This window comes from Cottoperca gobio, chromosome 13 (assembly GCF_900634415.1).
Source record: "Cottoperca gobio chromosome 13, fCotGob3.1, whole genome shotgun sequence".
Lineage (NCBI taxonomy): Eukaryota > Metazoa > Chordata > Actinopteri > Perciformes > Bovichtidae > Cottoperca > Cottoperca gobio.
In genome coordinates, this window is record NC_041367.1 from 18059854 (window position 1) to 18074799 (window position 14946).

Consider the following 14946-nt stretch of genomic DNA (forward strand, 5'->3'; position numbering starts at 1 on the left):
GAAAACAAACCTTGTATATGCTGGTGTGGCATATTTTTTAGTTACTAGTTCAGTTGTTTGTTGCTGCCTCAGTGTGTCCCTCACAGTTATATAATTGCCTTTTGTTCTTAGTGCTATGCAAATATTGTCTTTAAATTAAATCTAAATAAAATTTTAAGCCAAAAACATCTTAAAGCTCCAACTGAAAATGCTAATGCTAATTTCAGTATGTTCTCCTGTTTGTATAGCATCTAATCATGGTTATACTGCAACGTTTTGTTTTTGTTTATTAAATACATTGTGCACAGCCTTGCTGTTGCTGAATTAAAACAAGTCACGACTAAGTAGCAAACAAGGATACAAATAAAAGGAAAGAGGTTACAGGAAAGACGAAGCAGAATCTGACAGCCCCCCTGACCTGATTTGACTGAAACTATAAATTGCCTTGTGAATGTACATACTGTATCACAGCAATATCAGCATTGGCTTCCTTACCTTACATAATGAAACATTTCACGTTATCCAGGATGTTTTATTCAATGTCTCTGGATATAATATAATGGCTAGTAAAATCCCTATAATTAAACTGAGCCCTTCACACTTTCTCAGCATTCTGCAATCCGATAGCTGAATGTTGTACGGCAGATGATCATTGGCACTGGTCTGAGGCCTCTTGTTTCTTATCTGGCAATAAAGAGCTGAAATCCCCTCTTGCAACAGTATGCAACCTGCAGAACCGCATAAATATTATGTCTCCCTAGGAACACAATAGTCGTATTTATTCCTTTTTATTTTGGGACTGTTTTTTCCATGTCAAATGCCGAGAGGAAGGTTTTTTAACTCTCGCTGGAGCGGATTGCAACATGTTTCAGGGCTCTGGTGAATAGATTAAAGCCTGGCAAGCTCGTTCTTTTGTTGAGCCACACTCTCGTACAGACACAAAACCTTCGAACACTTGTAAACCTATACCCTTCAAGCATTCATGGCTCTGAGGGCTGTGCCACTGGACTGACAGATGGTACCAGGAGGCCTGGTGTTTCGTCCCCATGATGGCTCACCCGGAGCCCCATCCACAATGCTCAGCATCACCACACTGCTCAGTTTGACACACGAGCTACTAGCCCTCCAGCTCCCAGGAATAGATAGCCTCTGTTGACATGGCCAAGGTCAGGTTCCTCATTGCCACAGTCAAAGGGCATCGATAAGCTCCATCCAAAAGGTTATGATCAAAAGTGAAATCCATTCTTCATTCCCTAAACTTATTTCCTGGGAAATTGTGTGTTGAAGTAATTAAATTTAAGCTCACAGTTTGGATGGATTCCACAAAAAGTTTCATATCATTAAAATATTTACAACTCCATGTTCTTTTCTGTCTGTTTTAGCCATGAGAAGTTTAGCTGAGAGATTTTCTAACTTCTAGCAACCAGATTCTTTTGTTGGCTTTGGTTTTGTAATAATAAATTCCTTGAATGAGCATTCACTACTAATCCAAACGTTGAAAGTGGGGGAATTACATTTGGACAACACAGAAAATGAATGCAAGCAGCTATTCTTTCATCTTTTAAGATGATCAGTATATAATGCATACGTTTGAGCCTCTCGTGCAGCAGGAGTCACTTTCAAAGTAATTCAGAGCTTCTAAGCTCATTAAATGTTAATCAAAAAATCTATTTTGAGATCACATGGAGATCTGTCATGAGGATTTCAGGCCAGCTAGGAGGCCACTGCCTTTGAGTGCTGAGTGAACAGGATGAAGATGGATTTGTTGGAAATGTAAAAAGTGCATGTTTTCTTTTAAACCAAATGAAGTATGCACACATGACAGTGATCTAACCTTGGCAGAATCTTGACTGAACTTCTTGAAAAGCTTTTGAATTTGAATTTGAACTGCTCTTGACTGGAGTCCATGTTTAAATGCCACAGAGGCAGTAGTGAGGCAACCCGTCTCTCAATGGCTTTTTGCAACGCATCCACTATCCTTTCCATTATTCATGATGTGTTTTCTCAGACAGTGCCTTGAACCATGAGGAGTACTCCTGCCTGTCTTCTCCAGAAAGAGCCCTCTGGAAGGAGAGAAAGTGTCCATGAGCTACACACACTGGAGGGCCTGTTTTCATCTACATTTGGAGAAAAACAGATGTCCAGTAGTCTGTAGAGAGGCAATTTGTTAAACGGTCTGGATGTCAGTGAAGATGGCAAAAGGGAGCTAGTGAATGAGACCTACTGTAGATGAACTTATGGACCATCTCCAAGTTAAAATTGTATGTGTCTCTGTAATACTCTGTATTAACTTGGCATCATCCAGCCAGTCATTACATCATCTGACAACATTTCTCTGTAGTCTCTGGTAAGAACCTTTCTACTGCGGTTTACTTTTTTTGCAAAGTATATTTTACTTCAATATAGTAGTTACTTTTCTTTTGCAAGCATTGCATTTTCTACTTAAATTTTAATATATAAAAGTCTAACTGAGCTAATATATTATTTAAAAATACATAAAACTGTACTATTAGGCAAGACAGAATTACACACACATTGTTGGCCCTTTAAGAACAAATAACGCTACTTAATGTATTTATATTGATATGGACCTATTTGTCTGAAATAAAGCGGTTTATATAAATGTAAAACTTGGAATAGAGTTAGGTAATTCATAACTATTTGTCACGTTTGTTTCATTTGTTCAAACTAAATTGTCGCCATGTTTTAATACAGTTGTAAACAGGGACTATCTTGAGTCACATGTCAAACAAAAATATTTGAATGCAAAAAATTGTAACCTTTTCACATAAGTTTTTGATTATTGTTTGTCCACTGAGTTTTATTTTCTGTGATAGTGAATCATTTTTAAGATGTTCAGATGGCCGGCGGTCTGTAAATGCACCATCAACAACAGTTTTGAAACTGGGTTCTGCCTCCAGCTGCAGTACTACAGTGACAACATATAGTTGACAAAAAGATAAAGGAATAGTGGTCACTCAGCCTGACTTTGACATTACTCCTACTCTTGGTGTCTCCGGCTGATCATGATGGGTGTTCACACTGGTCGTTGTCGTAGAGCTCCAAGAGATTGCAAAAAATATAGATTTATTTCCAGGTAACCATTCATTTTATTTTAGTACAGTAGGTAAAACAACTTGCAGTCATGCTCTGGAAAATGTTCTGCACTAATGTTAAGCACGACAGTTTCTAGTGTGATCCTCTGAATAGAATTGATCATTTTAGTATCCCTCCCACTCTCAGTACAACACCGTCAAAATAATCATCATCATCCATCCATCCACATCTATTCACAATGTTGAAAGAGCTCACGCACTTATTAGCTTTAATAAAGGAGGCATGGCGAGTCGCATATGTTTGTATGTATGATTAAAATGTGAAGATGTATCTCGAAACAATTGTTCAGAGTATAAGCAGAGGTAATACAGACACGAACGGAGTAGAAATGTAGTGAAGTGCAGGATTCACTCCAAACCCTCAGGCTATGAATCATCTTAATGTAATGTGTGCCAGCAGGTGGAAATGACTCAAATTTGTTCCCACAGTGAAATATGCAACACACTGATACTCCCCTCCTGTCTGTGCTCAGGTTGGTGTACAATCCGAGCCTTTTTGTTTCCTTGCAGGCGCGCCACATTAAAAGATGGTCAGACAATCACTCTTTTTTTTATGTGTATACAACTGTGTGTCTGCGATTTTCACTGGATAGACAATTTCTGAGGATTTATAGGCTCACGTGAAGGAAGAAACTTTGTTGACATGACAATTATATCTGCTCCTGAAAATACAAATATTCTTCTTTTTTTCGTTGCTATAATAACATGCACAGTTATGCTTCAGTTTTATGGAGTTGTTACTGAGTGGTTATAGTTATGAGTCATGGCTAAATGCTCATTACCTTTAATGAAGACATGGAGAGAGGACAAAAGGAAGTCAGATATCTGCACCAGCATGTTAAGCAGAATCTCAGCCACAAAGGAAAAACTCCGCTATCTAACGAAGCACAATGGAAGAAAATATAATGTATGCAAATGAGGGAAACAAAGACCCTATTCTTCTCTCTGCGGTCTGTCGACTGTATCAGATTCCTAGCTATCTTTTCAACCCATCCACTGCACTCTGGTTACATTATATCAAAACAGTTTGCCTGTCTTTTAAATAAAATCTATGTGTTATCTGAATGCATCTGCTTGTTTTCACAAAGTGATGTGACTGGGTGATTTATGTCATCACTGTTGTAAAATCCAAAAATATTCTCCTGAATAAAAACACTTTCTATTAATAAAAGTAATCATCCTAAATTTCACAAGCTGGCCAAGTGTGCAGCATCTACAGGCCTTGGAGCAAATTGTGAAATTGAATTAATTTAGATGGTGATACTCCGAGCTGAAAAATGTAATGCACCCATACTATTGCCTTGATTTAAATTGGCTCACAAGACAGCTTTTGAATCAAGTGTAATAATTAAAAACCGTGCTACAAAAATGTTTTCTTGTGGGTTAGTCTTTTATTGAAATTCAAACTCCATTACCATGAAGGTCTTTCTCGAAAAACACTTACCCTGTAAATAATACATTAATGAAATGTAGGTGAGGTGAAGGTATCAAGTGTTTTCTTTAGTGTTTTTAAAACTCCATTCTCTTGTGTTTTGCAGCTTCAAGGATCTTTAAGAAGGAAGATTGAAGGCCATGCACCAGGACACGCACCAAAGCAGAATGGGCTCTCCTGTGGTTACTCTGGATCAGACTTTAAGCGGGTCCGTGTGGATACCGGTGGCCTGGGCCATGGGCCCTGCAACCATAACTTAGCCCAGTCTCATTCTCTGCAAGGGTCCTCAACCATGGGCATGCAGAGGAAGAATTACATGATGCCCCATGGAGTGGGGTCAGACATATTCAACATGACCCTGAAAGAAATGAAAAAAGAGCCCGTGGAAGTCCAGTCTTGTGGCCAGTCAAACGCAGAGATGATCTTTGACTTCAAAGACGAAGGTGGTGGTCAGATTGACCCAGATCTCCAGGATCTTTTTGACGAGCTGACAAAGACCGTGCCAACGCTGAATGACCTGGAGTTTGAGAAGATGCTGAAGCAGGATGATACATTCGGTTTGGATCTAGGTCGGCCAAGCTCTGCAGGAGCGGCTGCCAGTCTGTGTTCCCCAATGGATAAGCCGATAAAGCTGGAGCACTCCCCAGATTTTGGCCATGTTCATGTTGGCTCGCCACAGCTTCGACCTGCCTCTGCAGGACCCTCTTTCACGTTGAACAGCACCTCTTCTACCACCACGTCGCAAAAAGCTAACACTCAGGCAGGACACCCCAGAGCCCTGCCCTGCTGGCCAGAAATATCCCACGCGGAGCAGCTGAAGCAGATGGCGGCAAACCAGCAGCAGCCGAGCTCTCTGCTCCATCACCACCACCAAACACCTCCTGCAGGATTGACCAACTGGGCTCCTGCCATGAGCACCCACTCCTCCACCAGCACCTTCCCCCAGGACAAGGTCTCCAGCCCAGCCCCGCTTAGCCAGCAGAGGATTGGCTCTCAGAGTAAAGGGATCAACAACTGCCTCTTCAAGTCAAATGGCCACAATGGCTCCCATCATTTGGACATGAAGGTTCTCAGCACCAAGCCCTCGTTGCACTTCAGCCCCAAAGCACCCCTTTCTGCCAGCCAGCCGATGCCTATCATGGCAAGCCCTTTGAACAAGACTTCAGCCCAGCAGCCGCAACAGTCGCCATCGGCCATCCAGAATCAGCCCCATACAGCTCTCCACTTCCAGAACCAACAGATCTCCACGGCGGTGGCTCTTTGCCTGCCGCCCAAGGCGGTTCCCGCAGGGCTGCCATTCAAACTGTCACAACAGCGACAGGTAAGACTTAAAAATTACTTCACACAGTCTTGCTCTTAGTGAAAACCTTGTACCTCCAAATGTTTTGGTGACTCTGCTTGGTTGATGATGGAGCCGTTTTGACCATATACAAAGTGTTTTGTTTTTTTGAGCATGGAATCCAACTATACTGTAAACATTAAAATCACAAATTGTAGTTGTAAGGCCTTAAAGTGACATATACCTTCAGGTATGTGATTATGACATATATGAATCCAGGCAATGCCTTTGGAGTTGCACGGCTGTGCCTACAGTATACTATCACATGTCATAGCAAAAATACAACATAGGTAGTGCAATTAATCTATGAGGTATATGTTTAGTTCATGACAATAACCATAATATATAGTGCTCCAATACAGTGCCATGACTTAAATGTACAATTTTGACTAATTACACATTTCTTGTATGACTTCATTTATTCAGCAGATGTTGTGTATTTTCTTATCCCTCCATAAACAAAGTAAATAATAGCACTTTTCTACTGAAGGGATAGTAACATGATGCCCAGCAGTCAGACTCACTCTCTTTCCTCATCAATTGGTCTCCTCAGTTTGCTCGCAGCAGCCAACCTGCTGTCTGAAACGGCAACAATGCAATGCTGTTTGTTTTGGGACTATATTTTCATTGTTCCAGCTGCTTGACTGTGCCTTTGCTGTTGTGACTCCTTTGAATATGTATTTCCCCTGAAAGTGTTTTGATGATGACACAGATTGCCAGAGCATGGTAGATTAACATGCAGGACTTCTAATTTCTCTGCTTGTCATGGTGGCTCCCCGTCAGCACACAGATATGCACAGCGGGATGTGCTAATTGGAGGTTGTGAGCTACAAGGGACAAGTGGTGGAAAATGACAGTAATCTGCTTAGCCTGGTGCCGGAGGTTGAATCACTGATTTGTTATGATTGGGGAGATTTAGACCGTCCCCTCTTTCATTTTTGCTCTAACAGTATCTGTGGCTGTCTTTGTGTGAAATGATAATGCTAGCCACACGAGAGAGCTCTCATAACCTCTACAGATCAAGGGAAGTGCTTGAGTGACTGGGAGATGGTGGGAGGAGGGGGAGAGGGAGGGAGTTATTCAGACATGGAAGTAAACAAGGTAGGATGACAAATACATCATCACCCATGGGTAAAACCGAACCAGTTTTACCACTATACTGTACCAGAGAGCCATTTACATACGACACAAAACGTATGGCAAGTCCCTTTTCAATATTTGCGTTACCAGAAGCTTTCTATGAATGTATGCGGCAGAAATATACAAAATCTTTAAAATTAGTGAATGATCTTCCTTTTTCAGGAATATTTTCTATATACACCTAATTAAAAGTGTAAAAGTACCGATTTTGTCAGGATTAGTATAAGCATCATTATTAGTACCGGTATTTGTGTTAGCAGTTGTGATAAATAGTAAAAAAAAAAAATTCTAATCTTAATGTAGCAAATTTAAAACACAAGTTATAAGCAGTAAAAAAAACCAGGATATAATATAAAAAATGACAGGTTTGGGAAGAAACTTAGAAAAGCTGGATATCAAGTAATGAAAAAGCCTTAAATGGATTTTGATAAATTATTAAAAAAGCAAACTTTTCCAAAGCTCTGAGCTCCTGAAAGTAAAAACTCAGTCACCTCTTGTGTTTAAACGCTGAGGACATGCAGCTGTGCTCAAGTTCATAAGGGGTAAAGGCTCGGTGAGACAACTTTCCCAAGGACATTGAGATTTAATGTGCAGTTTGTTTGAACAAATAATATATGCAAACATGAAGCTAGGGATATGATGGCGTAGGAATTGTGAAGAAGAAACAAGAGCACTCTTATAATCTCTTACTATAAAGTGCTTAAAAAAGGCTGATAATGATGTTTGTCTTTTGCAGTCAGCATGGACAGGGTTAACAGTCTAGGTAATGAGGAGGGGACAGCTCCCGGAGAGAAGAAAAAAGAGTGGAGTCTCTTCCCACAGTGAATTGAATTAGTAATGCCAGAGAAATAAAGGTCCTGAAAGAGTGCCCTGAATCCCCTGAGTAACGCTAGCAACTAGCAGTGGGCTTCCTCTCACTCAGTGAAACTGAGGAAATTTTTTATTTTATTTTAACAGCCAAGGATGTGGGCTTTGGTGCTTGTTTGAAGTTACTTGCAGTTTAATAATCGGTTGCTGAGTCAAACATGTCATAATTCAAATCCACCACTCTACAACTCTCTACCTATGAGGTCACACACACACACACAAACAAAAATAAGTATAAATACATTCTCTGGCAGCTTACAGTAGAGGACACTAATGCATTATGAAACCTGAGTTACTGTGGTTCTTCGGCAATGCTATTTCAAGGACAACATTTTGCTAGTCACATCAGTATAGTAGCTGTGTTGTGTGTTTACGCTAAAGATAGGGAAACTTTTTTTGGGTTCCATGACAGTGTAAATGGCAAAAGGAAAGACAATCCTCGTGTAGTTACAGTTATTACAGGTCTTTGTTTATATCATGTCTGAAATAAAAACAGAAAGCGTATTGGTTTCTTCCCAGTTTTCAAAAAATCTGTATGTCATTTTCTGGTAACTATATGCAATACATCCATATAGGTGCAAAAACTACTATTTTATATTAAACTAAATGTGTTTTCTAGCACAAACTGAGCTGTGTTTGAGCTATTCACCCATCTCTTAATGTAATTGTTATTATTAATGTTCACAATGAGTGTTGAACCTTATATATTAAAAAAGCCTCCTTGATAGATTCATACATTTCATGTTAGCTATGTAGGTATATAATTTTAAGCATCTAATGATTCTGATCAAGTCAAGTCATATACATAGTTTTACCTTCTTGAATATTTGACTTTTATACCATTTATAGCTGTACACTAATGTATACCTGTATTTTTTTCATTATATCTAAACATTGACATTCACATTACAACATTTGGCAGGAAATCGTGTGCAGGGTGACTTATACTTCTGCTCAGGATAAGATGGCAAGTGGATCAAGTGAAGACAGACATTTGGCAGCAATTTCATCATCCCAGTTAGCTTCAGCTATTACAGATTCCAATTTCAATGCTACACAAGAGCTCGTACTTTCCTTTCCGCAGAATAGTGTGCTCCCTTTACTGAAAATGCAGAACCCCAAATTACAACTGCAACTTAAGATAACGGTTTGCCTGAAGTAAATAATGACTGCTCAACTTTTGTTGATGATCTTGTGGCACCACATCCCTCAGTTAGGATAAGAGTGGGGCCACGGGGGCTGAGCCTACCAGGTCACTCCGACAGTGCTGTGAAGGGAGTACTTGTTTCCTGGGAAAGGGAGCCGTGGCCAAGTCCAGATGCCGAGGCACTCCCCAGGGACAGCGTCCTGAGTCCAGACTGGAGGAAGTGCAGTGTGAGAGCCGGCAAGGCTGGGCCTGGATCACTGTCAGCTGCCTGCGCTGCCGCAGGATGGGAGACTAAATCACTCCGCTCCTTCCATGAGGCCTGAGCCACATGTGGTATTCATTAACAACAAGCTTGTGAAGAATGAGAGGGGGAAAAAACATGGAAAACAGCTTTATGACACATCGGGATGACAGAGAGGATTACTCAGTTGTACATGCTAAAACACCCCTCATTGGGTTTTGTCTTACAACAAAGATGGAATAAGCCCTCTCTAGTGTACCTCTGTGGGGAAAATGTGTGTGATGGTCACAATTTCTCAGAGTCTCAATAACTGGATACAGTGAATCAAAGCCAGTAACGGGAGAAACTACTGTTTTGATGTTTTAGTCTCTGTGTAACCTCATTGCCATGCTTGGTTTGCTGTGTGGGTTGAAACTCGACGAGAAGGCGAATATTAGCTCTTGTGAAATGGCTTGTGACTCCTGATGAGTTTCAACTTCCCTCATTCTATAATCCTGTCTCGTTAGTTCTCCAAATCTTAGCCCCATTCATTATCATTCTCTCACACACACACACACACACACACACTCTACACACACACACACACACACACACACACACACTCACTCTTACACACACACACACACACACACTTACTTACTTACTTCCCTCTCTTTTTTCTGTTTTTCTCTCTCGGACCACAAAGTCACCACCCTGTAGAGATTCACCCTCTGCAAATAATCTGTCCTCTAAGTAATAGCTTCTGCTAAATGCACTGTTGAATTTCTAATCCATTTCACCCTGGGAAACATTTTAAGTCAACACAATGACTGACATTGTATACACAGCGTGTGTTGACTTGGATTTTGTGCACATTAGCCTCCTTCATGACAAATGCATGCACTTGGTTGTAGCTTGAGCACAGTGAGAGTGTCCTTGTGTCCACAAGAAGGATAGGTTTTACTTGGAGTGCTTAGATGGTCCGCACAGCTGCCTAAAAAAGCTAAGAAAATATACATTACAAGGACATATAACATCTCAAACGCCGCAATGGTGAAAGCTTATCTGCGAAAGCATACGTTCAGGACAAGACTTCAAACAAAAAGCTAGTTTGGCTATCTCAATTTCACTTGAGTGCTGCCGACTACAACATTTTAATCAGCGTGATAGTGTCAGGAGCCAAATGGATTTCTAGTGGACGGAATGCCTCCATGCCAAACACAACACGGTGATCAGTAAAGGAGAGCTTATTAAATGGAGGTAGTCATGGTGCTGGCGCTTAACTCCCCATTGGCACACATTTCCTGCTGTCTCAGGGATTCTTTCCACTCTCTTTAGACACTATTATCAAGGGAGAAGCAGGCCTTGAGGAGGGCTCGCACTCCCCCTTCCAAAAAAAGCCTCTCTCCAAAGTCTCCCTTTTTCATCTGCAGAGGGAGTAGCCTTGACCACATTCTGGAGGTTGAATAGCATCTTTGACACAGATCTATGATGTCTTGTAGAGTTTTGCCCTCTAGTGGTCAACTCACATTATTTCATTGTTTTGGTTTTGTGTTTTTCCACCACAGCTTTCATAGCACTTGGCTGCAATCTCCAAGCAAAAATACGAATTTGAAATTTAAAAAGGAAGTCCGCTGACACTGTTAAACCTTCACGTGTCTCTTCTTCTCAGGGGGTTTCTCCTGGTCCGAGGCTGCACACTAATGGAAGCTTAGGAGTCATGTCAGCCCAGTCGCAGCCACGGCCCCCGGCACCCATCAACCAGCAGAAAGGCCCAGCCAAAACTCAGGCCATGCATAGACAGCTTAATCAACAACAGCACACTATTAGCAATTCAGTAAGAAACCTCTTACATCATACATATTTCACTAATTAATAAGAAGTTCAGACTTTGTAAGGATTTGGTAGAATGGATTAATCACATAGTCAGTATTCACAACTTTGTTTTTCCTTTTTCAGGACAAAGACAATGCACATGATCAGTTCAATCGACATCTCACAAGACCGCCACCTGATTACAAACAGTCAAGAAGTATGGTGGGAGTTCAGCAAGGAAACATCTTCACAGGTACTGTACAGTTCTGATAAATCAGAAATGCTTTAAATGCTTTAAAAGTGACAATAATTTTAATCAGTTTTTTTGGTATCTCTTTAGGTCAAAACCCCTCACAGTCTTCCAACAATGGCCCTGAGAATGACCTTCAGTCTATGTCTTGTCACCTCCCAAGTGGATCTGGTCCAAAGATGAGTCCCGCACCATCGGACCGCAGATTTGGTATCGGGACTGATTGCCGTCCGAGTTCTTGTATCGGCCAATTCCAGCAGCATAACAATCAGAATCGAATTGGGCTCAATCAAAATAAAGCTAGGTTCCTGGGGCCAAGCACACACGCAAATTCTTTTGGGATGAACAATGTAGCAGGTGTACAACACCCGAGGACAACAGCTGACCTGCATTCCTCAGGGGTACCAGGACAGGGTCTCGGAGGCTTGATGAAAAATGTTAACATGGGCTGGGGCTCAGCCAACAAGCAAGTGACAACTGGACTTGGTGTTAGGCGGATACCCAATCCACTACAGTCTCAGGGTGGGCAGCTGGACATGCCAAATCACCCGTACCAACAGAGGCTCATCGGCCCTCCCAACCAGGTGGCACCAGACATTGGGATGCTCCCTCTTAACCCTTCGTTAAGAGACACTGTCCCAAGACCAGGCCAGCCAATGATGGGATCTCCATCAGCAGTAGGGAGCCTGAACCAGGCCTCGCCTGAACAGAGGGTACCAGCAGGCAACTTTGCAGATCCCAGTCCCAGCTCTAGCAGTTACCTGAATAACCGGGCCAACCGTCTGACCTTTGACTTTCTCCCCGAAGGAGATAACACAGTTCCAGGGATCAACACGGACTCAGACTTCATAGACTCTCTGCTCAAGTCTGGCTCTGGAAATGATGATTGGATGAAAGATATAAATCTGGATGAGATTCTGGGCAGTCACTCGTGAATTTGGGTCACAGATTGCTAAAAATCGACCCGCGGCTCAGCAAGTATAGAGATTATGGGTGTAAGGGGGTAAAATTTGTAAATAATGTTAAAATTTTATAAACTCATATTATTTGTTATCCAAGTATACTGTATTGTTTTGTATTGTATTTACTGTGAAAGGAATTTGTGTTCTGTCCTTAGTACTCTGCATATTTTATTCCTGGTATATTGGCCATGAAACTACTTTTCTTTGCAGTCACTGTTTTTGTGGTCTGTTTGTCATACTCATGCTGTAGTGCTGTTGTATAGGATAAAATACCAAATTCACAATGTGAAAAAGAAAACATTGCTGTGTTGCTTTCAAGATCATCTTGGTATTCCAAGTTAATTTTCTTAATCTGCATCCACTATTTAGCATGATACAGTATTTACCTTCAGAGGTTTTGCTACCATACACACAGAGAATCTTGCCACAACAAATGTTTTCTTACTTATCGTTTAAGCTTTTTCATCTGTGGTAGTTTTTGATGCAATTTAAGTAATGTAACCATTCTTTTTTTCATGTGATATTTAATAATTATTGGGATAGTAATGAGACATTATAATACATGTAATTAATCAAATTGATTGGAATAAATGAATAAATAAAAAGTGCTGTTTTGTTTTTTTTCCTAAATAGATGCTTCGTTTTGCCTGTACTCTGATGCTTATACTATATTATTAAAATATAGTTATTGTATCCAAACAGCTGTCATTTTGTTGTTAATTGTGAAACCAAAAATGTCACTCATGATGCCAACATGGACAATATGGTTTAACTCTTAATGTGCATAAACATCAACAGCTTCTAAAACAAAATGTTTGGAACTGCAGACCTCCATAGAGAACAACCACTACGTGTCATGGGTTTTAACTTTAAACTGCAGAAAAGATACTTCTGATATCTGTAATTAAATGGCTCTCTCAAAGGATGACAAATAAACAGCACATATGGAAATGTTTTGAAGAACTCTGGTTAAGTAAAGGCCGACTGTACTACTACTAAATTATTAAGTGCACTTAATAACTACAAAGTAAATGAAGTTATATTTCTCTTTTACTGTAAAATATCTTCATATGCAATATGAAGTACTATACTGCCAAGTGTTGTTGCAGAATTTCCTTTTAAGGCACGATCACCTTCTACCAAACATGCAATAAAAAAACATTATTCTTCTCACTCAGGAACAGGAAAAAGATTTTGAATAGGGGTCGTCAGATGAAATAAGATGTTTTTTTTTTTTTTTCAATGTACTTTTGACAAAGTGTTTTGGCAGACCTACTGTTCCATACCAGAGAATTACACAAACAAGTAAGTTTAGAGAAAAACAAGGTGTTTGAGTTTACTCCAGCTTTGAGGCTAAAGAAATATGCTTTTCAGCATCATTTTTTACGGAATATCACACTTATTTGTATTTTAAATGTGTGTTTCCTCCTACATTGTATCCTGGCCCACCTTTTTTGTAGGCCACGTCTACTAAAAGACTACAATACCCTCCAGCATGATCTTGTGTCATGCATACGCAGATGTTTTGCATTGGGGTTAATTGCAGGAATGTCTATATTTACACCAAAGTGTCCCTTTGTTCTGTTTGCCTCGAGTGCCTAAAGAAGGTTTGTGACCAAAAGCTTGTTTATTATCCAAGAATGTGGAAGTAGGTTTTTTGTATCTACTTGTGATTGTCCTTCCAGCACCTCCCCAAGCCTCTCAGCCAGGTTAGTTGACAAGGATAAACTACATGCAATAATAAATGTAGTATAGTGTGCCATAAAGAATTTCCCAATATACTTAAAAGGTCTGCCACTAAAAGTATAATATAATATCCCATAAAGAAATGTATAAATAATGTCATAAAAAGAAATAGTATAGTATTCCATAAAGAAATCCTAATACATTGTCAGAAAAAATGTCATAGCATTATATGCAATAAAAAAGGCATACGGTATAGAATTCTATAAAGAAATATATGCAATAAAAAGTCATTAAAAAATAATTATATGTCATGAAAAAGTAATTGAAAAGTACGTCATAAAAAAAACATAGTATTTTATAAAAGGTTACGAAAAAGTCATAGTATAGTATGCCATGAAAAACTTCATAATCTAGTATGTAATAAAAAATGCTGAAAATAATAGTAGTATAATGTGCTATAAAAAGGCAATACATACATACTACTATAGTCAGTCTAAAGTCTAGTATAGTATGTCATGCTATATTATGTCATATAAAGTCATAGGTATGGTATGCTATAAAAGATTATAATATAGTATGTCATAAAAAAATCACAATATAGTATACCATAACAAAGTTTAATAAAAGACAGTACTATAGTATGTTAAACAAATAGACCTGATATAGTATGCCATGAAAATTGTCGTGCTATAGTATACCGTAAAAAAACATCACATAGTATGTCTTATAAATAATCATAACAAGTATGTCATAATCTTTCACAAAAAGGTATAGTATTGTATACCATTAAAATTGTATAAAATACTCATAATATGGTATGCTTTAAAAAATCAGAATATTGTGGGAGAGTGTAGAAACGAGGAGACGGTCGCCAACTTGTCTACCGTCTCCTCGTTTCTACACTCCCCACATTATCACGTCGGGGTCACCAATGTGGGAGAGTGTAGAAATGAGGAGACGGTAGACAAGTTGTCGAGTCGAACGTTTACTTCC

The 14946-nt window shown here is 39.7% G+C and overlaps 1 protein-coding gene across 1 annotated transcript in view; it reads left to right on the forward strand.

The window, feature by feature from the left end:
* maml2 (mastermind like transcriptional coactivator 2) overlaps positions 1 to 12872 on the forward strand; it is a 35016-nt gene extending 22144 nt beyond the window's left edge. Inside the window, exons 2-5 of the mRNA XM_029446421.1 lie at positions 4634 to 5848; positions 10913 to 11077; positions 11200 to 11308; positions 11396 to 12872. Coding sequence (XP_029302281.1) covers positions 4634 to 5848; positions 10913 to 11077; positions 11200 to 11308; positions 11396 to 12240 — 2334 coding nt within the window. The 3' untranslated portion in view covers positions 12241 to 12872. The remainder of the gene's footprint in view (positions 1 to 4633; positions 5849 to 10912; positions 11078 to 11199; positions 11309 to 11395) is intronic.
* Positions 12873 to 14946: the final 2074 nt, after the last annotated feature.